This window comes from Parasteatoda tepidariorum, chromosome 7 (genome assembly GCF_982258835.1).
Source record: "Parasteatoda tepidariorum strain Cologne lab strain chromosome 7, Ptep-v5.0, whole genome shotgun sequence".
NCBI lineage: Eukaryota > Metazoa > Arthropoda > Arachnida > Araneae > Theridiidae > Parasteatoda > Parasteatoda tepidariorum.
The window spans coordinates 29,207,489-29,227,697 of record NC_141761.1 but is presented as its reverse complement, the minus strand read 5'-3'; the positions used below and the strand labels follow the sequence as shown (position 1 = coordinate 29,227,697).

The 20,209-nt window shown below is 34.3% G+C and overlaps 1 protein-coding gene across 2 annotated transcripts in view; it reads right to left on the bottom strand.

The window, feature by feature from the left end:
- The window catches only part of LOC107447553 (long-chain-fatty-acid--CoA ligase 5), a 73,816-nt gene that overhangs the window by 45,575 nt on the left and 8,032 nt on the right, over positions 1 to 20,209 (bottom strand). For both annotated transcript variants that reach the window (XM_043046009.3, XM_071183667.2), the window contains exons 2-5: positions 15,949 to 16,072; positions 4,769 to 4,836; positions 1,698 to 1,799; positions 705 to 804 (exon numbers count right to left, since the gene is read on the bottom strand). In XM_043046009.3, the coding sequence (XP_042901943.1) occupies positions 705 to 804; positions 1,698 to 1,799; positions 4,769 to 4,836; positions 15,949 to 16,072 (394 nt within the window). The remainder of the gene's footprint in view (positions 1 to 704; positions 805 to 1,697; positions 1,800 to 4,768; positions 4,837 to 15,948; positions 16,073 to 20,209) is intronic.

The following is a 20,209-nucleotide window of genomic DNA, read 5'->3' as shown; positions in this document are numbered from 1 at the left end:
GATAATTCTGTGAGAATTCACCCGATTAGACATATGATGCTCACTACGTGCTCTTGCGCGCCGAAGCCTATCAATTAAAAATGAAAACTGTTACCAACGCGAGGAAATAAATATCATCGGTTTTATTCATACATACGTATTAGCGTTTTATATAATATAGATAAATAAAACAAATTCAGTTTAAAATTCTTAATATAGAAAATAATCTAAAACGTAATAATAACAAAGTAGAATAAGAAAAATAAATATTACGGGTAAATATTTTTAAATTAGGGACACAAAAATATTTTATAGGAAAACGATACCTTTATGCTTTTTGTTAATTTTATCCTTATGACAATCAAAACTATGAGGAAATTATTGTGGAAAAACTGGATCCTACCATGTGATATTTCGGATAGTAAAAATATACCGACAATAATAGAAAACTGTGTTAGACCATTGTGTTACATAGAGCTTTATTCATGGCTCTTATATGAAAAGATTCATTAAAGTAACAATAATTTCTGAATTAATAACGTTCCAATTTCTGATTGGATGGTTGATGTATTTGAAGATTTTCGTATTGTCTACGATTTCATTCCATCCTGCGACATCATCATTCAATATTCATACATAGTTAAAATCATTGCTTTTATTTAAATAGTTGTCATTGAAGAATGAAATTGGCAAAATGAAGAGGAATTTCGAAATAAAGTTTTTACCGTGGTTGATGATGTAAAGAATTGATGGCAAACCAAGGGTCAAGTATAGGGGTACCAAGACCATTGAATAACCAGAACAAGCATACATGGAGAGTAGAAACTGTAAAAAAAAAAGCAAGAAAATTATCAAAAATTTCAATAATAAACGATAAAGTAAATTCAGATCTTTTTCTCTACAGCATTTATAATAATTCAGTCTAGATATTGCGAACTATTCAAAATAAAAATAAAAAATATTCACAATTAAATTTTTGGTATGAAATCTAACATTCTTAAGACAAGACTAATTTAAGCTTTAAAAATTTTAAAACCTTATATGTTCATTATTATTTTAATTTGCTATAGCAATTTACTTCCCACCCAAATGTAAAATCAAAAAACTAAGGATCAAATTACTTCTCAGTCTATAGCAGTATTTATATACATCAAAATGGAGAATTTTGAATTGTGTATGTTAATGTTAAAATTATATAGCAGGATAGTAAATGTTTTTGTTGCCATTCGTAATATTACAATCCTTACATAGGTGAAAGAGGTATGCAACATTAAAATAAAAACAAATTTTAAAAAAAAAAGTTCTTTTCAGTATGAATTAGTTTCATTAAAGCCATAGCATTGTTTAAGAGACCTAAATCACCGCGCCATTAAAAAAAAGAGTGAAGATATCACTCTTTTTTTTAATGGCTTACTTCAAAAACAGCATTCTCAAAACTGCTTTTTGTAACATATCACCTTCGGTCGTATATTCTTTCATTTTTTAAACAAATTTCTTCTACCCCGAATGCAGAATGATTTGCAAAGTGGTTTTTAAGCATATTTTAAATGAAAAAATAGAAAAGGTAAACAGGACAATGCTCCTCCTAAGAGATAAGATATTCCACGACGAAGCGTCAAACTTTTATCACTCGCATTATTATCAAACAAATACCTCAATTTAAATGGAAAAATAAACATTATCTCTTTTATTTATTTTGCCCTATCAGTTCAACTTACCTCTTCTCTGTTAGCTGCAAATATTCCTACGGAAGAGTCATTCACGGGTTTAAGGCCCAGTTTTATTAACCCAGATCCGATATTTTGTGTTCTTGCAAGCACCTACATTAGAAAAAAATTGTTTTCTTTAGAGAATTGTAGTACACACTATTACAAAGAAAAAAATTTCCTAAAAATTCGAAATTTCAAGTATAAATTTTAACAATTTCTCAGCTTTAGCTAAAACTCAAACAATACAATTAATTATTCTCTGAAATTAGAAAAAGTTTTTCCCTTTTTTAGGTAATCTTAGAGATGATGAATGATCACATTACGTAAATTACTTTTGAAGTTTATGCGTTAATAATAGGAACTAAAGATTGTACCTCACCATATTTTTTTGCTCACAAGCTTCCAATTCTGCTTAGCCTTTGCACTCATGGTGCACTCATTCGCTACTAAAAAAGCAGGTTTTCTTCTGCTGCAAAATACATTTCGATTTTCGAACATGCAGTCTGCTGCTATGGAAGCAAGAAGAAGGCATTTTAGGGAAGGTAGCTTCGATGAAGAGGTCGCCTTTTCACTCGCCGAAACCAGTCCTAAGGAGGGACCCCGCACCCCTACTTAAAATAATCATACCTCGTTACCATAGTCACCGCCACAGCTCCAGACGAGTGTCTGGCAGAGTACCTATCTTAGACAAACAGTACTTATCTTACATCCCTTGTTGTTGTTACTTACGGCATTTGCCAATACCAACAAGCCTAATTGAAATCAAGCGAATTTTTAAGGCTTAGGGTGTTTTCTTGTTTTTCAGTGGCACCATCTATGGTCAAGAATACAATTTGAAAACCCCACCCACACGCGTCACATCCCATTTTAAAGGGCTGTCCAATTTATGCCTCCATTCATTCATCCACAGATCGTAATTGTGACCTAAATCATAGAACGATCAATCTCCAATTCAGTACCCCCAAAGGTGTTTCATTTCATTTTATAACCATCGTTGAACAGCCGACCCAATTTTATGGGTTTACGACTACTAATGTTCAACTGCGTAGCCTTGTAATTTTGAACCCAATACAAAAGACAAGGGAACTCCTGGATCGAGTATTGGGGGAAATTTGTCTTCGTGGAAAACTTTTCTGATTGAGCTAACCCGCATTTGCGTTGCATGGAGAGGAAGACCACGAGAACCTCCCATGGTTAGCCTGACGGCAAGGGGACTCTAACCCGTGATCCGTCTACCACTGAGGATATTTTACGTCAGCACTGTGGTCGGTGCAAGCTGGATGCGGAATTCGTATCGACTGGGATTTGAACCCAGTTCGCCTCTTTGGAAGGCGAACGCTCTATCCCCTGAGCCATCGCGGCTCCCCCAAAGGTATTGACTTGTTACGGGAACTTGGAGGATTTTGTGATCCCGATAGATTCAACGTACACCAGTCACCATTTAATACACGGGGATTCTTCAGCCAACGGGAATCGAACTCACGCTCTCACGAACACGCCGAACTTCCTACCAACCAACCTATCCCGGCCAACAGTTTTTTTTAAATTAAATTAATTACATCTGCAGGTAAAGAGCACGGACATGCCCAGTAATTTTATTCAGTTGCACAGAATAGAACCAAGGATGAGTTAAAATGATCAGCTGTTGGTAAAAGCAAAAGTAACTGTATTTAGACTGCATAATAGAACTAAAGACATGCGAAAGTGTTCTATTTTAGACCCTGTGAATTAGAACGAAGGTTTTGTACTCTTCCTAGCATTTCAATTAAAAATTCATCAAAATATTAAAATCAATATATATGAACATCTAAAAAAATCTTCCACTTATTTTAGATGACTTGACTATTTTTTTTAATAGATGCTCATTTTTTAGATGACGAAACTGTGCCAGTCATTCCCGCCCCGAATTCAATCCAAAGGAGGTTAAAGCAATTAATTAGCAAATAAGAAAACTTCGTTAATTATTCTACTTTTTCGCTCATTCATAAAGTGCACAATGCAAGTAATAAAAAAAGAGAGCAACTTGTATAACTTCAGATCTATAAATCGGATTTATACGGACCAGGACTCAATCTTATTGATTCGAAAATCTAACCTAAAATATGCTAAATGTAGACAATATTGTAAATGGCGAATTCTTTCACAAAAACGTACTTTATTTACTGAATTGACATATTTTTCTTTCCGACGGATTTGGATTCTTAAACCTCAAAATATGGAGGTGGCCGCAATCAGGAAAATAGAATCGTAATAGTTTGGACAGGAGAAGGGTCAAATGTTCTCTTAATGTTAATTTTACCCTTCACGTATTTCGCCATATTTCTAGAACTTTTTAATTGCATCGAAAAAATTTTGCACTGAATTTTTGAAGTAGTTTTTCCAAAGATAATTCCATGTTAAAAAAAATTTTAATACATATTCGTTATTTTATTTTATGATGGTTGAAAAATATTTGATTTGCAAGGAATACAATTTTTTACATAATTTTAAAGAATTTAATTTTGAATGGCAAAATACAAACTTAGAGCACAAACGGTGAAATAGTTTTTTGAGCTATAAATTTTAAAAAGTCCTTTATTTAAAATTTGATTTCTTGGGAACTATTCAATTGATTATCTTAAATTTTATATCTTGAGATTAAATTGTATTTAGCGCTGAGTATCGTTTTGCAGCTAAACTTTCAAAAGTAAGCATCAATTCGGAAATGACGACATACCTTTATACCAGGAAAAAATAAATTTCTAATTTTATCCAGTCGATGGATTATCAGCTGTTAATTTTTTATTTATTTTTTGCACGCAATGAGTTTTAAATGTATTGAAAATAAAACTTTGCAGTATAAGAATTGAATAAGAATATTAGATTATAAGATGTTTTCCTTTTTCTTTTACTGCATTTACTTGAGTGCTTATCTTTATCCAGGTTCTTTATAATATTAAATTTATCCAGGAACCTAAATTATATAATATTTTTGCTAAGTTTTTGATCATGCTTAATCATGAGGACTATTTTCCAAGCATCAGAATGAAAAATATAGAATAATTATTAAAGAATAATAAATGAGAAAAATGTCTAATTACTTCACTGTATGACTGCCAATGATATTCTTCAGAACCTGGTGGCCGGGATCCGATGCAGGGGCCGTCATCTAAATTAGAAAAAAAAAGAAGCGGAATTATTCGTTAAAGTTTCAAACTATTGCCTACATGAAAAGAGAAGGCTCTTTTTAACAACATTTTTTAAAATACTTATGATGACTGAAATTGAGAAATTTGACTTAAATGATTGAAATTTTGTAAACAAATTGGTTATACGACTCTTCTCTTTATTCTATATCAATTTAATTTATTTTTGTCTAACAATTTGATTAGAGTGCTTTACTTTTACTGTGTTTCATACTTTTCGCTAGTTTCTTTATTCTTTAACAGCAATAAGAACGTGATCTGGGGCGAAATGTAGTAGATAATGTGAATTTTAACATTTTCTATTGTGTAAGGAACGGCAGAAACCTTTAAAAACAATTTACACATGCACACACGCTTACATATATATACACACATATACACAAAAGAGCTATTACATCATGACCACCCTCCATCTATAACAATGGGCTCGCCCAGGTTTTCATGATTTCTTGCACATGGAACAATGTTTTCATGGGGCACATTAGGACCCATAATCCTCATAGAACAATCCCTGACGTCTGTAAGCTACTTGCAGACCCGGACTGGCCAGTAGGCAGACCGGGCAAGTGCCCGGTGGGCCGGTCTGACCTGAGGGCCGGTTGGGCCGAACCAGCAGCGCAAATTTTTTTTATACATTGCATGAATTTCAAATAATATTGCGCAAATAATAATAATATTAAATAACATATTTATGATACATGTAGTAATAATATTGTTTTAACTTACAGGGTGATTCAGACCATGCGTGCCACCCATTTTTTTCGAGAATGGAGCAAATAATCGATTTGAAATAAAAAATCTAACAACTAAATCGACCCCGAGGAATTCAATAGTGATATTGCTAATTCCCGGAAGTACCGGAATTTTAACACAATTTTGATTTTTTAAATGGAAACCTTTATCTTATTTGGCATCACTGGAGAGGGTTTTCGAAAAAAAGTAACTTTTACTTGAAATTTTTTTATATCTCTTGCCGTTCTCAAGATAATAGATACGAAAAAATTCTGATTACTTACTTCAATTTATCATTTTTACCAAAAATAATTAACTTAAGTTATCAAAATCGCTTCAATTTTTATAAAACATGGGAAGAAAAGCACAAATGTGTTTCAATGAAGGTATAAGACATTATGACAAAAAAAAGTTTTTTTAATGAATATGTCAAAATCTATTTAATATGTATTTTTTTTTAATCTATTATCTTGAAAATAGTAAGAGATATTAAAAAGTATTTTAAGTAAAAGTTACTTTTTTTCAAAAACTCTCTCCAATGATGTCAAATAAGATATAGGTTTCCATTTTAAAAATCAAATTTGTGTTCAAATTCTGGTAATTCTGGTAGGCTACTTGCGGGAATTAACAATATCACTTTTGAATCCCTTGGGGTAGATTTAGATATAAGATTTTTTATTTCAAATCTATTATTCGCTCAATTCTCGAAAAACATGAGTGGCACGCATGGTCTGAATCACCTGTATTTTATAACTTAATATTAAATTAGTTCCTGGAGATACTGTTAGATGTCGTTGTTGACACATGATAAAATCAAATAAATAAATAAATGTTCGACTGTGAGTCTTTAGTGCTGTGTAAGATTCTCTTTCTTTATTATTTCCAGTATTGCACAAACGTGAACTTTTATTTTATCCAGTAGAATTTTCTACAGTGTGTGACTCTTCACTAGACTTTTAATATAATGTATTATTTCTTTTTGTGTGTTTTTTAAATTCTATTTGGTAAGTACCTATTTTTAATTTTTATTTCTATATTGTATAGGTATTAAGTTCCAGGGGTTTCCTAAGGATCGTTATCGACCCCCAACCGGTCGAAGGACCTTTAAAGGGGGTCTATAAGGACGAAGGGGTTATGGGGGTCTATTGTCGAATTTATACCGTACTAAAACATTAAAAGTAAAATAATAATATCTGAATAATATTATTATTATAATAATTATAATTATTATATAATAATAATTTGAATAATATTTGAATACACTATACACTTCATTGTCTTCTATTAAAAATTGTAATAAAGTTGATATTTGTTTGTATAGCAAATTGTCTAATACATATTGTATTTATTCATGCAATATTTTTTCTTATTTTGATTGGAAAATTAAAGAATTTTTATGAAACAGCTATTCTTAATGGGCTCTTAATCTTGTAAACTGCTAAAGATAAATGTCTGTTACTAAATGTCTGTCATTTTCAAATTCAGATTCAACTATAAAGCCGTTATATGTCACATTGATTACAAGTTTAGAGACTATACAACAAAATTCAAATTTCAAGCCATATATCCATGCAAAGGCAAAAATATTTTTAGAATCATTTTGCAAATATGAAACAGTAATCACCGCCAAAATATTCTCAAGAATATTTGAATTAACTACACCGCTCTCCCAATATTTGCAAACCTCTGGTTTAGACATCTTAAAAGCTTTTGGAATGGTATCACAAACGTGTTCAGAACTAAAAAAAATAGTGAGAGATTTTGAAGGTGTACAAAAAGTTACAGACGATTTTATTATTCGAGTAAATAAGGAATTTGAAGAAACTGAAACTGAAATAGAAATTCAAACAAAGTTTCCACAAAAAGAGTGAAGAAAAGAAAATTCATGCCGGTTGAGATAGCGTCGAATGAAACAGTTTCTGATGATGAAACCACTGCATTTAAGATAAACGTCCATAACATTATTTTCAGCACAGTTGTAGCGCCAATGGAACGCCGGTTTCCCGCAAATGGAAAATTGTACGCTGATATTTCCTATCTAGATCCGAAACATTTCCCTGAAATACGTCTTAACAAGCTTCAATCTGGCGAACTAAATGAGTTAAGCAAACTCTTGCTTAAATTTAATGAAACAGCTATAGGTGAAAATTTGCGGATTGAACTAAAAAATTTAGCTTTACATTGGGAAAAACTGAAAAATTCAGATCTAGAAGATTATAAAATAATAAGAGAAGATCATTCAAATGAAGATAATAACGACTTTACTTTGGAAACACAAGAAGAAGTAAATCCAAAAATGTGAAACACGCAGTGCGTGCAAAAATTGTGTTATTTGTTGCTACAAGATATTACAGATATTCAATTTATTGACCAATTCTTACAATTTAATTGGTCCAGCATTAAAATTTTTACTAGCATTGTCAATAAGTCAGGTGACTTGGGAAAGATCATTCGCCACATTAAAAGTAATTAAAAATCAAATGAGGAGTACTTTATCTTCGGATAATTTGAATGCTCTCATGGTAATGGCAATAGAAAACGATCTATTAATGAAATTAGATAGCGACGACAGAATCGATAAAGTGGCAGAAAATAGTGAGCTTCTTCAAAAGTCATTAAATTAAATTTTAATTTAATGACTTTTGAAGAAGCATTAAATCTATTTTTAAAAAAAATGTTTAGATAAATCATTCATGTATGTGCAGTATAATAAATATTTTTATTTACTCTTCATTTTTCACCATCCCCTCCTCAGAGGATCAAAATTGTGATGGAATGTCTTCGGATCATCCTCCGGGATGCTTCCCAGACCGTCGCCAATAGCCCAACGTGCAGCTCTAGTGCGACGTAAATTAACAACAACAACAACTTCATCTTTCACGTTGTCAGGGTCACGTGATGTAATAACACGCATTTTCTGATGTTGCGAGCTAAAAGCTTGATATTATAGATATGATCATTTTTTTTTGTTTTTTTTTTTTGAACAATGGATGAAAAAGAATAATAAAATGGTGAATTAGTTTTTGTAGAATTTTGCGTTATTTCTTTTGTAAAAGGTTACGACTGACAAATGTGCGGGGAAACCCCAATGGATTTCGAAATAAAAGATTGGTAGTTGTTTGTTCTATGAATTTCAAGTTGTTTGATGGAAGATAGTGAGTTATTTAGATTGTCTTGAAATTGGTTTAGGAAGTGGCATTTTTTTTTGTAAGAAGGTGCAGTTTAGAAAGTAGTAGGTGAAAAATGGCATTTTTAGGAAGAGCTTTAAAAGTAGATTTGAAGTGTTTGGCGGAAGAGTTAGGAGAAACGGCAACGGAAGACATGAGAGTTACCGAATTAAAGAAGATTATATTGGCAAGTACGGAGTACGAAGAGGAGTTTGTGAAGGAATTATTAAAAAGAATAGTTAGTGGAAGAGAAGAAATAAAGCGCCAACAAAAAGAAGATGAAATTAGGCGACAAGAATATGAAATTAAGCAACAGGAAAGGGAAGACGAATTAAAGCGGCGAGAACAGGAAAGGGAAGATGAATTAAAGAGGCGAGAACAGGAAAGGGAAGGTGAATTAAAGCGGCGAGAACAGGAAAGGGAAGATGAATTAAAGCGGCAAGAAAAGGAATATGAATTGGAGAGGTTGAAGATAGAAGCTTCATTGGTACATACTGGTACTATAGGAGAGACGAGCAGCTCTCGAAATGAAGAAACAAGAGAACATGTACCTGGTGGATTGCAAAAATTAATGCGTACTTTTGATCCAAAAGAAGGTGATATAAGTTTTTATCTAATATTGTTTGAAAGACAAGCACGAAGAGTCCATATAAAAGAAGAAGATTGGGTAACGCATCTTGTTGGATTATTGCCTCTAGAAATGGCGAATTTAATTGCAAGGGAGCCTGAAGAAAAAGCAAATGATTATAAACATGTAAAATGTATGTTATTGAAAAGGTTTAAATTGAGCCCAGAAGCATTTAAAATAAAGTTTAAGAGACATTGTAAAGCGGCTGAGAGCACTTGGCGAGATTTTGGATTTGAATTGGCGAACTATTTTAACGAATGGGTTTCGGGACTAAAAATTAATGATTTCGACAGCCTGAAACAACTTGTCATTGTCGAACAGATAAAAGAACGAGTACCTGGAGACATACAAAATCATTTTATTGATGAGTGGAGTAGAATTTGCTCAGTTGACACACTTGCTGAGAAGTTAGATGAGTACGAGAATGCAAGGAAATATAACCAAACTACTAAATTCATTACTTCTCAACCATATAGGAACTTATACCGGGAAAAACCAAACATGGTTAGTAGAAGATATCATACATTTGGTGAAGGATATAAACATGAGCATAACAACCATGGCAGAATTGATAAGCGGAGTTCTTCCCAAAATCCAGTCACATGTTTTAATTGTGGACGAGTAGGACACTTGGCACGATTTTGTCGAGATAATAAAGAGAGGAGAAGAAACATTGAAGGCAAAGTGGCCGAGGTTCAAGTATCGGAAGGGCAAGTATCCGAAGTTAAGGTACTCAGAAATGGAAATATCGAAAGCAAAGTAGTCACTGCAAGATTTAACGGTGAAGTCATGATAGGAAACAAAAAATGTAAAGGCGTTCAACCAAAAATAGCTGCCCTTAAGAAAGTTAGAATTTCATATAATGGAAATGAATACGAAGCTGTAGTAGATTCTGGTGCACAAATAAGTGTATTTAAAAACGATATAGTGGGTAAGGAAGTGGATTACAAAGGACATATAATACTACAACCTGCGTTTGGCGAAAGTCTAAAAGCTGAATTAAAAGAAGTGGAAATCGCTTTGGTAACGGAAGGATATATTACGCCTATAATTAAAACGATGATAGCAGCCGTCAATGGGTTAAATGCTGACATTTTGTTGGATGCTGAAACTTATGAGGCATTATTAGAACAAAAAAGAGTATACAATCCCAGTTTTACTGCTGCTATGAAGCTAAGATCAGATTCCCGAAAGGAGCAGTTATATATGAGTGCAAGTGACGGAGAAGAGCAGCAGGAGCCAACAGTAGGTGAATGCGGTGATAAAAAGAATGGAAATGAAACCGAACGATTCAAGATACAACAACAAAGTTGCGATACTCTCCAAGAAGCATGGAAATTGGGGAAGCAAAATAAAGGAGGGTATGTGATACAAAATAATATACTATGCCATGAAGAGCTGTTGGACGGGAATAGAATACAACAATTAGTAATTCCCGAAATTAGAAAAGGTAAAATACTAGAAATTGCCCACGAGTCAGTATTCGGAGCACATCTAGGAGCTCGTAAAACAATTCAAAGAATTAAATTTTCCTTTTATTGGCCAGGGATGGTCAAGGAAATTAAAGCTTATTGTAGCTCATGTCATGGGTGCCAAGGTAGAAGAGTTGTTCGTTCAGTAGACAAAATTCCGATAACACCTGTGTCACGTCCTGAACTTCCATTCCAAGTGGTGAACGTAGATCTAATTGGTCCTCTAGATCCAGTATCAGCACAAGGACATAAATATATCCTTTGTTTGATGGACCAACATTCAAGATGGCCTGAAGCAGTCCCGCTCAAATCGTTAACGGCAAGGAATACATGTGAAGCACTGCTCGAAATATTCTGTAGGACAGGAATTCCAGAAGTAATCGTGGTGGATAATGCGACAAATTTTACGGCAAGTTTAACGCAAGAGTTTTTGAAGGTTTTAGGAGCTTGTCCGCGATTTTCAACGCCATACCATCCGGAAGGGAACGGATTGATTGAAAGATGGAACCAAACTTTCAAAAATACGCTACATCACATTATTAGAGAAGTAGGAAGAAATTGGCATCGACACATACCATTTGTACTATGGGCTTATCGAGAAGTTCCAAATGCAACTACAGGAGTACCACCTTTTCTGCTAATGTACGGGAGAGAACCGAAAGGCCCGTTATCTATATTGAAGTCAATTTGGGCCGGAGATATGTTTTTACCTTTGAATATGAAAGGATCAGCGGAGGAATATTTAAAAGAGTTAAAAGGAAAATTAGAAATAGCAACCGAAAAGGCAAGGTTAACAAGTGATGTGCAACAAAGTAATTATGCCAAATATTACAATAGAAGGAAAAAATACCGGGAATTTGCGCCAGGAGATCAAGTACTTGTGCTAATGCATGATTCATCCAATTCATTATATGCCAGATGGATAGGTCCAGTAAAGGTAATTAGAAGAGTGAAACCGAATTCGTATTATTTGCAAATGCCTGAAGGAAATTTAAGATTATTGCATGTTAACAAAATGAGAGAATACAAAGCGAGAATTCAAACAGTTGGAGTTGTCTATGATATTGATGATGAATTTGGTGAAATATACGAAACACCAACTCTTCCTACAGATGTGGAAAGCTATGAAGCATTGAAAGGATTAAATTTGGATTACTTACCCAAAATGCAACAAAATCAATTGAAAGATCTTTTACATAGACGCAAAACGTTGTTTTCGGGAAAGATAAGGATAGCTAAAGTTGGGAAACATGCGATAAAGCTGAAAGCTGAGGAGGATACGATGAAACCAAAAACGTATAAGATACCAGAAAACTTAAAGGGGAAAGTGGATGCACAGATCAATGAATTGCTAGCGTTAGGACTGATTGAACCGGTGGTAAGTGAGATAGCACACCCGGTAGTATGTGTTCATAAGAAAGACGGAACAATCAGGTTATGCATTGATTTCAGAAGTTTGAATGCTCTTACCGTTCCGGATGCATATCCAATGCAAAATATGATGGAGTTGAATTTCTTAGTAGGAAAGAAGAAATTCATTACTGTGCTAGATATGTTGAAGGGATATTGGGCTATACCGATGGAGAACGGCAGCAAACACCTCACAGCATTCCGAACTCACCGAGGCCAGTACCAATGGAATGTATTACCCTTTGGATTAAGACATGCTGCTGCAACCTACCAAAGAGCTATGTCTAAAGTGGTTCAGTCCATGTCTGATTTCACTTGTGCTTATATCGATGATTTAGCAGTATTTTCTGATACGTGGGAGGAACATTTGATTCATCTTGAAGAAGTTTTTAAGAGATTGGAATATTTTAATTTCTCCGTGAACTTGAGAAAGTGCGAATTTGCTAGACAAAAGGTTAAATACTTAGGACATATTATTGGTTCAGGTAAACATGCTCCTGACAAAGAACGAATAAGAGTAATACAGAAATTAGAGGCACCCAAAACCAAAAAACAACTGAGAAGTGCTTTGGGATTATGCAACTTTTACAGGCAGTATATTCCAAACTTCGCAAAGATTGCTCTTCCACTAACAGAGCTTACTAAAAAGAAAGTTCCTAATGAGATTCCTTGGAGCGAAGAAGCTGAGAAGGCATTCAAGGAATTGAAGACGTCGCTATGTAAGATCGCAGAGTTACAAGTCCCAGACATAGAGAAACCATACTACTTGCATACGGATGCATCTCAAAATGCGGTCGGATGTTGTTTAGGTCAGTTAGATGAAGAAGGAAATATTCGTCCCATAGCTTTCGGTAGCCAGAAGCTGAATTCAACTCAACAGAAATGGTCTACAATTGAAAGGGAAGCTTATGCTATTATTTGGGCTTTGCAGAGATTTGAAACCTTACTCTGTGGTGCTAAGATTATTTTACTAACTGATCATAATCCCCTAGTATTTCTGACGAGTGCGACACCCCAAAGCCCGAGGTTGCAGAGATGGGCGTTAGCCATTCAACGCCATGATATTGAGGCAAGTCACATCAAAGGATCGAAACTTAGTAATGCAGATGCATTGTCCAGACTGTAAATATAAACTAAAATAAGACTCTGAACATTTTTTTCCTATTATTATTATTAGGTGATTAAAGTAAATACCTAGTGTTAAGTTAAACCTAAGATTCAGTGAATATTGGGGTGAATGTGAAACATAGTTTGTTTATGTGTAAAGTGTGACCCTTAAATTATTTGCCATATTCGATCTTTGGATCTAATATGACTCTGGGGGGAAGGTGTCAGGGTCACGTGATGTAATAACACGCATTTTCTGATGTTGCGAGCTAAAAGCTTGATATTATAGATATGATCATTTTTTTTTGTTTTTTTTTTTTGAACAATGGATGAAAAAGAATAATAAAATGGTGAATTAGTTTTTGTAGAATTTTGCGTTATTTCTTTTGTAAAAGGTTACGACTGACAAATAAATGCGTGTTATTACATCACGTGACCCTGACACACGTTTTTGATTTTATCAACCTATGTTTCCTCATAAGAACCATGTATTTTAAACTGAAATATATTCTATAAAGGATTATTAAGCAATTTTAATCTACTTTCTTATTTCGATAAATTAACTTACGTTCATGAGAATTTTTAAGTAAAAAATGCCTAAAAATGATGCATTAGGAGTCACGTACGCTTCGCGCACACGGTGTTTATCTGAAGTAGAGGGCCGATATCTCCAAAATGCCCGGGCCGATTTTAGATCCCAGTCCGGGCCTGGCTACTTGAACATAGTTGCACGCCAGGTTCACCCATTCATGGCAACAGTTTTTCCTGCGGGGATGCTGTTTATCAACAGGATAATGCACCATGTCATAAGGGTCGAATCCGCGAGGAACATTCCAGTGACTTTCAAGTCATGTCTTGACCCCTGACCTTAATCCAATAGAGCATTTGTGGTCCTACTTGGAAAACCAAATTCGTGCTGCCACGCTACCCCCTCGCGGGAGGTAGTACTATGTGAGGGAATTGCAGGATCAGTTGGTGAGCGCTTGGTACCAGATACCTCAGACTACCTATCAGCACCTAGTGGAATAAATGACACGGCGGGTGCTAGCAGTTTTTATGGCTAAAGGTGGTCCTACATGTTATTAGCAGGGTGGTCATAATGTAATGGCTCTTCGGTGTATATACACCCAGATATACACAGTGTGTCCTATTTAAATAAAGCCACCTTAATTTTGTGCTGAACTCAGCGAAGAACAATGAGAACATAACATGTATATGAAGATGTATCTAATATCTAAGCTTATATTTATATCTAAACACATATTCACGAGTAGTAACTCATTTCATGCTCCGACTGAACTGGGAAAAAAAACATTAAACAAGTAAGAAAGGCGAGAAAAAGTGCCCCACCTAAATGAAGCCACTTCTGATCACAGACAAAATACCCGCTACATTTTATATGACTTGAAATAAGTGATGGTGCATACTATTTACCAATCCTAAGCATCAATGTTATGTCATGTTTTAATCATGGCAGTCTTCAATTCTGCCACAGACTGAAACTGCTATTTTTTAATATTCGGCGTCCTTAAGGAGGATAGCCTTCACGTTTTCTTGAAAGTAGAATTCATAAAAATGGCAGGCTGTTCAGGGCATGTACCCTATTTTCCAAAAGTCACCAATTTGAAGATTTTGTAAGGTAAATGAAGGCATTCTCTTTCTTAAAAATCCGATTTTTGTCAACAATTCTCCCTTCAAATGCCATTAAAAAAGCTTCTAGTATTTTTTAGTAATCTTCATATACGGCATAGAGGAAAGGCTGCGCAAAAGATTACCACCATAGCCGAAGCCTTCCTACAACAGTAATGAGTCTCCAAATCGCTGACCATTTTAAGAAGATTTTCTCCTCTGCTGTTTCATTTTATATATTCTACAAGAAATTTGCGATATAAAAAAAATTTATCATTAGCCCATATTGAAAGCTGTCCCCAAGCGAAATGGAATAGGAAATAAGAGAATTAAGAAAACTTGGACAGTTTTGTGAGCATGAAAAAAGATAAATTCTTCCTTATTATACAGCAAGGTGGAGGTTCATTTATTGTGTGGGAAAGTTTCAATTATCCCCTTCACTTAACCTTTCCTCCAGTCTGTATGGAGATTGTCAATAATCAAAAACTTCTAGAAATCCGTTTATGGCCATCTGCAAAGAGAATAGGTAGTCAAAAAAGGGTTTTCTAGTCGGACAATGCCTCCATTTATATTCGAAAATATTCTCAATGCTGGCTTTTAATAATAGGGTGCTTGTCATGAATAGCCTTCATATTTATATTATCGATGCTCATGATTTAGTAAGTAGTGCGCAACATACATATTGTGGCTTTATTTCGGGGAGACACATTTTTTTTAATTATCTTTCGATATTCGATATACTACATAGTCAGGTCATCAGGGAGCTGTCATTAAGTACAAAATAATGGATTTGAACAGGCTTCTCATAAGCACACATTTTTTTAACATTTTATTTGAGTACAAAAACTGCATCTGCTGTAAAAAAAAAACTATTTATGACCCATTTTATAACCAAAATTGGTCCAGGGATATATACAAAGTGCGTCTTACTTGAAACTTTGAGTCCGTGTGTTAGAGTATCGTAAACTGTTTTCACTTCCGGAGCTCCGGGTATAGATCCAGTCACTTTGTGGGGATCATCAGCAAATACTGAAGCACGAAGTCTTTCTGGTCCCTAGAAAATAAACGATTGAGTTAATGATACTTCACAATTATTAAATGGATATTTGTGTTGTCAAATTAACCACATAGAAATCACATAACAGGAATAATCAATATGTAATCAACTGTAGGTCCACATTGTGTAAACCATATGGGACCTAAAATTAATTCCTTTGGTAGGGTACACTATTCCATGTGAATATAATACGTGGTGCAATTAAAATATTATATCACACTTAAGGTAAGCAATTTTCAATTCTACCATGCATATGCCATACATATTTCACGTGTTCTTTACCACAAACAAATTGGTGTTTTCTATCTTCCTAAAAGCGGTAAATAAATTAACGATATGGCCTGAGAAGCATTACAACCTCTCTCATTTTAGTAATTACTTTATTATTGAGATTTTAATAGCACTCTTTATTTTCTGTGAGGAAAGAATCTAGATATGGGCCGGGTATATATAGCTCACTTTACCCAGTTGCCAATTTTTAAATTGACTTAATAACATTTACACATTACCCAGTAGATAAGGGATTTTTAAAATTTACAACCACCCATGTTCAACTCTGTAGCATTGCAATTTTGAACCCAATCCAGAAGACAAAGGAACTCGTGGATCATTGGTAGAAATTTATATACACGAAGGATTAATTCAGAATCCACGGCCTCTAATTTGGGTGTCTCAACCGTATCATGTTTTACTATTTTATTATTTATTTTTATAAATTTACTAATTTTAGACTTTGAGTTTTTAAATTTTTATTATAGTTTTTTTTTAAATTTGTCTTGGCCCGGTTATAGGTCATGTTTTTAACTACTTAGTCCTTTGTATTAGTGTATGTTGTTATTATGTTTCTTTTTAACTTTGGGAACTTTTTTATCGTTCCTTCTTGAGATTTAAAATTTTTTGTATTGTATTCTTTTTTTTTTTAATTGCGTAAGGGATCGTATTGGATTTTAATCTATTTATTTATTTATTTTTTTATAATGGCTCAGTTTTGGCAGATGTCATTGAGGTTATTCCTTTTTTTGTGTTGTTACTTGTAATGCTGTATTTTTTTCTGTCGGGCTGTTGCCACTGACATCTGTGATTTCAAGTTTCTGTGATTTTATATAATTTCTGATGTTTTATGTGTGTATAATATATGTTTTATGAATCTACACTCGTATGCCCTTAAATAAGGCAGGTCGAGTTATGAATAAACATATACACGAAGGATTTTTTGATGAAACTAACCCACATTTACGTTACATGGAAAGGAAAACCAAGAAAACCTCCCACTGTTAGCCTGACGGCCTGGGGACTCTGACCCATCATCCGTCTACCACTGCGGCTATTTTACGTCAGCATTCTGGTCGGTGCAAGCCGGGTGCGGAATCCGTATAAACCAGCCATAGCTGAAATTCGAACCCTGTTCACCTCATTGGAAGGCGGACGCACCATCCCCTGAGCCATCACGGCTCTGGGGTATTATTTTTATTATACCCGTCGTTGAACAGCCGACCCAATTTTAAGTTTATGACCACTAATGTTCAACTCCATATCCTTGTAATTTTGAACCAATCCAGAACACAAGGAAACTCCTAGATCAGTACCTCCTGAGGTATTGATTTGTTATGGGAACATGGAAGACTTTGAGACTCGACAGATTTAACGTGCATCAGTCACCATTTACTACATGGGGAGTCTTCAGCTGGCCTGGGATCGAACCCACGAACACTCAGGCATTCGCCCAGTGCCCATCCAACCAGGCTATCTCGGCCCTGGCATATTCTTTAAAAAAAAACGCTAAAAAGATTTGTATAAATGATTATTATCAGGTCGACAGTAAATTGAGGTCATTTAAAATCAGGGATCTCGCCACCTATCACCATTACGTCGAATAGCGGCAAAATGAATAATAATAATCCCCGAACTGAGATTTTTGAAAAAGATTGCATTCTTTTCATTCCTGCAAATCTCTAGACCACGTTTATCAAGGATTTGATATTTGCAATTTCATGATTGAGGAATTTATTTCTCACTTCTCAAGGACGTTTAGTTCTCACGCACGTTTCCATTTGTATTTTACAGTTTATTTTTAGCCTGTTGCTTACATTATCTGAACTTAATATAATTCTAATTAGATTCGAATTAAAATTTATATTAACGTTAATTTTCAGGACCGAGGGAAACATATTTTTCTGTTCGGTAGAAAAGATCGCTCGCCAATACTCTTGTCATAACAAAAATTCGTTTCACCGAATTCACGATTCTGTCGTATTTGGCGAGGAGGCGAATGCTTAGCACGGGCCCTTTATACATACACAGATATGCCAACTGTTTCGAATTGTACAAATTATTCTTAAAAAAAAACTGTTGAGAACTGCAAAACTAGTGTTTCATATGAGCCTTTCAATTACTTTGTCTTATTATATATAGGATGGATAACCACAAGCTGGGCAACTGTATATGAAAGGCTTCCTAAGTCACCCTGGACTGGAATGTGTACCCTTTTCTGTAGTGGTTAAAGCATCCGAATGAGACTCCAGAGGTTCTTGGTTCGAATCTTGCCTGTAGCCAATAAACATCTCTCTCACACCGTATAAAGACAATGAAAGAGGCGACAGGAGTTAAAATTCATCGTAAGATTTCTAGATTACTACACCCGATTTGTCTTAACGCTTAAGCTTGAAAAAGCGCGCTATTCAATGCTATTATATTTGTAGTGTTTACAATTCAACGTATTCTTTCTATTTAACTTTCAACGAAGCAAACAACAAATGAATTTGAAAGACTCTACATGCATGCTACGACGAGGCACAAAAAATTATATTTTATACAAATATAGCCAAATAAGAGATAAAACTCAAACATGGCAAAAATTACGCTTTATTTACGTTGAGATATTAATTATATGAGATATTAATCATCTAATTGGTCATTCATTTCTTTCTTAGCCTCTGTGCCAGAAGGCGATCATGGATTACTTTTCGATAGTTGATCCCTGCCTGTGCCGGCTACCAGCTTATGAGTTACGTACCAGCTTTGGAATACTTCAAAAACAATGGTCTTTTTCAAGACCACCAATCTTTACTTATTATGTCTTTTAAAGACTTGTGCTCTCCTATGCTGATTGATTATTATCTTCTCTACTGATCACGGTATTTGATATTTTTCCTAATTTAATTGCATTACTTGTATTTTTATCTTAGACAATCATTCACAAAGCCATTTCGACTACACAACAAGGCCCATGTGGTGTAGTCTGAAATATCTTTTAATAGGTGAATCGGTTACTGTGTAGCTAATTTCTTTCAACACTACCATTTATTTAGAGCTGTATGGAATTTTCCTGTGCTCGAGCGGCACATATTTTCACAACAAGGTACAACTGGTAGTCGGAATAAATTATTGAGCTTAGTATCAGTTTTCACTATCATTATGGCGAATAATGAACAATCATTTGATTATCTGGGTTTTAAAACCAGACATAAAAGTGTAAGTGAGGAATTTATGTACCTATATAAGGTGATGAGTGATCTAAACTCACGAGAGCAAACTCCTGATATCTGTAATCAGCTACAAGCTGCTCAAATCATATTTAATTTTGTACGTACTCAATTAAGCTTTGCAGTACAAAATGAGTCATCACCAATAAAGGAGCAAAAAAGCATTAGCTTTGATATCTATAATGGATTAAATAAATCCATTGTTAACGAAAACAAGATGGCGGCGGTAGAGACGCTACCAAATGAATTAAATGCTACTCCCAAGGGAGAGGATTTCAAAATAGTGGCTAAGTGGCTTCTTTTTGCCACTATAGCACAAAATATTAATAATTACCAGAATAGCATAAAAATCACTAATTGGCAAAATCACACTAATTATCTCGAAGAAAACAATATGAATGAATTACTACTAAATAACTAATGATATTGATAATTCCATTAATACATTCAACAATCAACTACTTAAAGTTTGATACATTAAACAACTCATAAAATATAGAAACAAAATAAAAAAGATGTGGAGTAGATCATTTGATTCACAATTAAAAACTCAAGTTAATAAATTAAACAAACAAATTAAAAAACAATGCCTAGAACATAGAAATGAAACCTGGCAAGAAAAACTGAAATTAATAAATACTGCGGATAATTC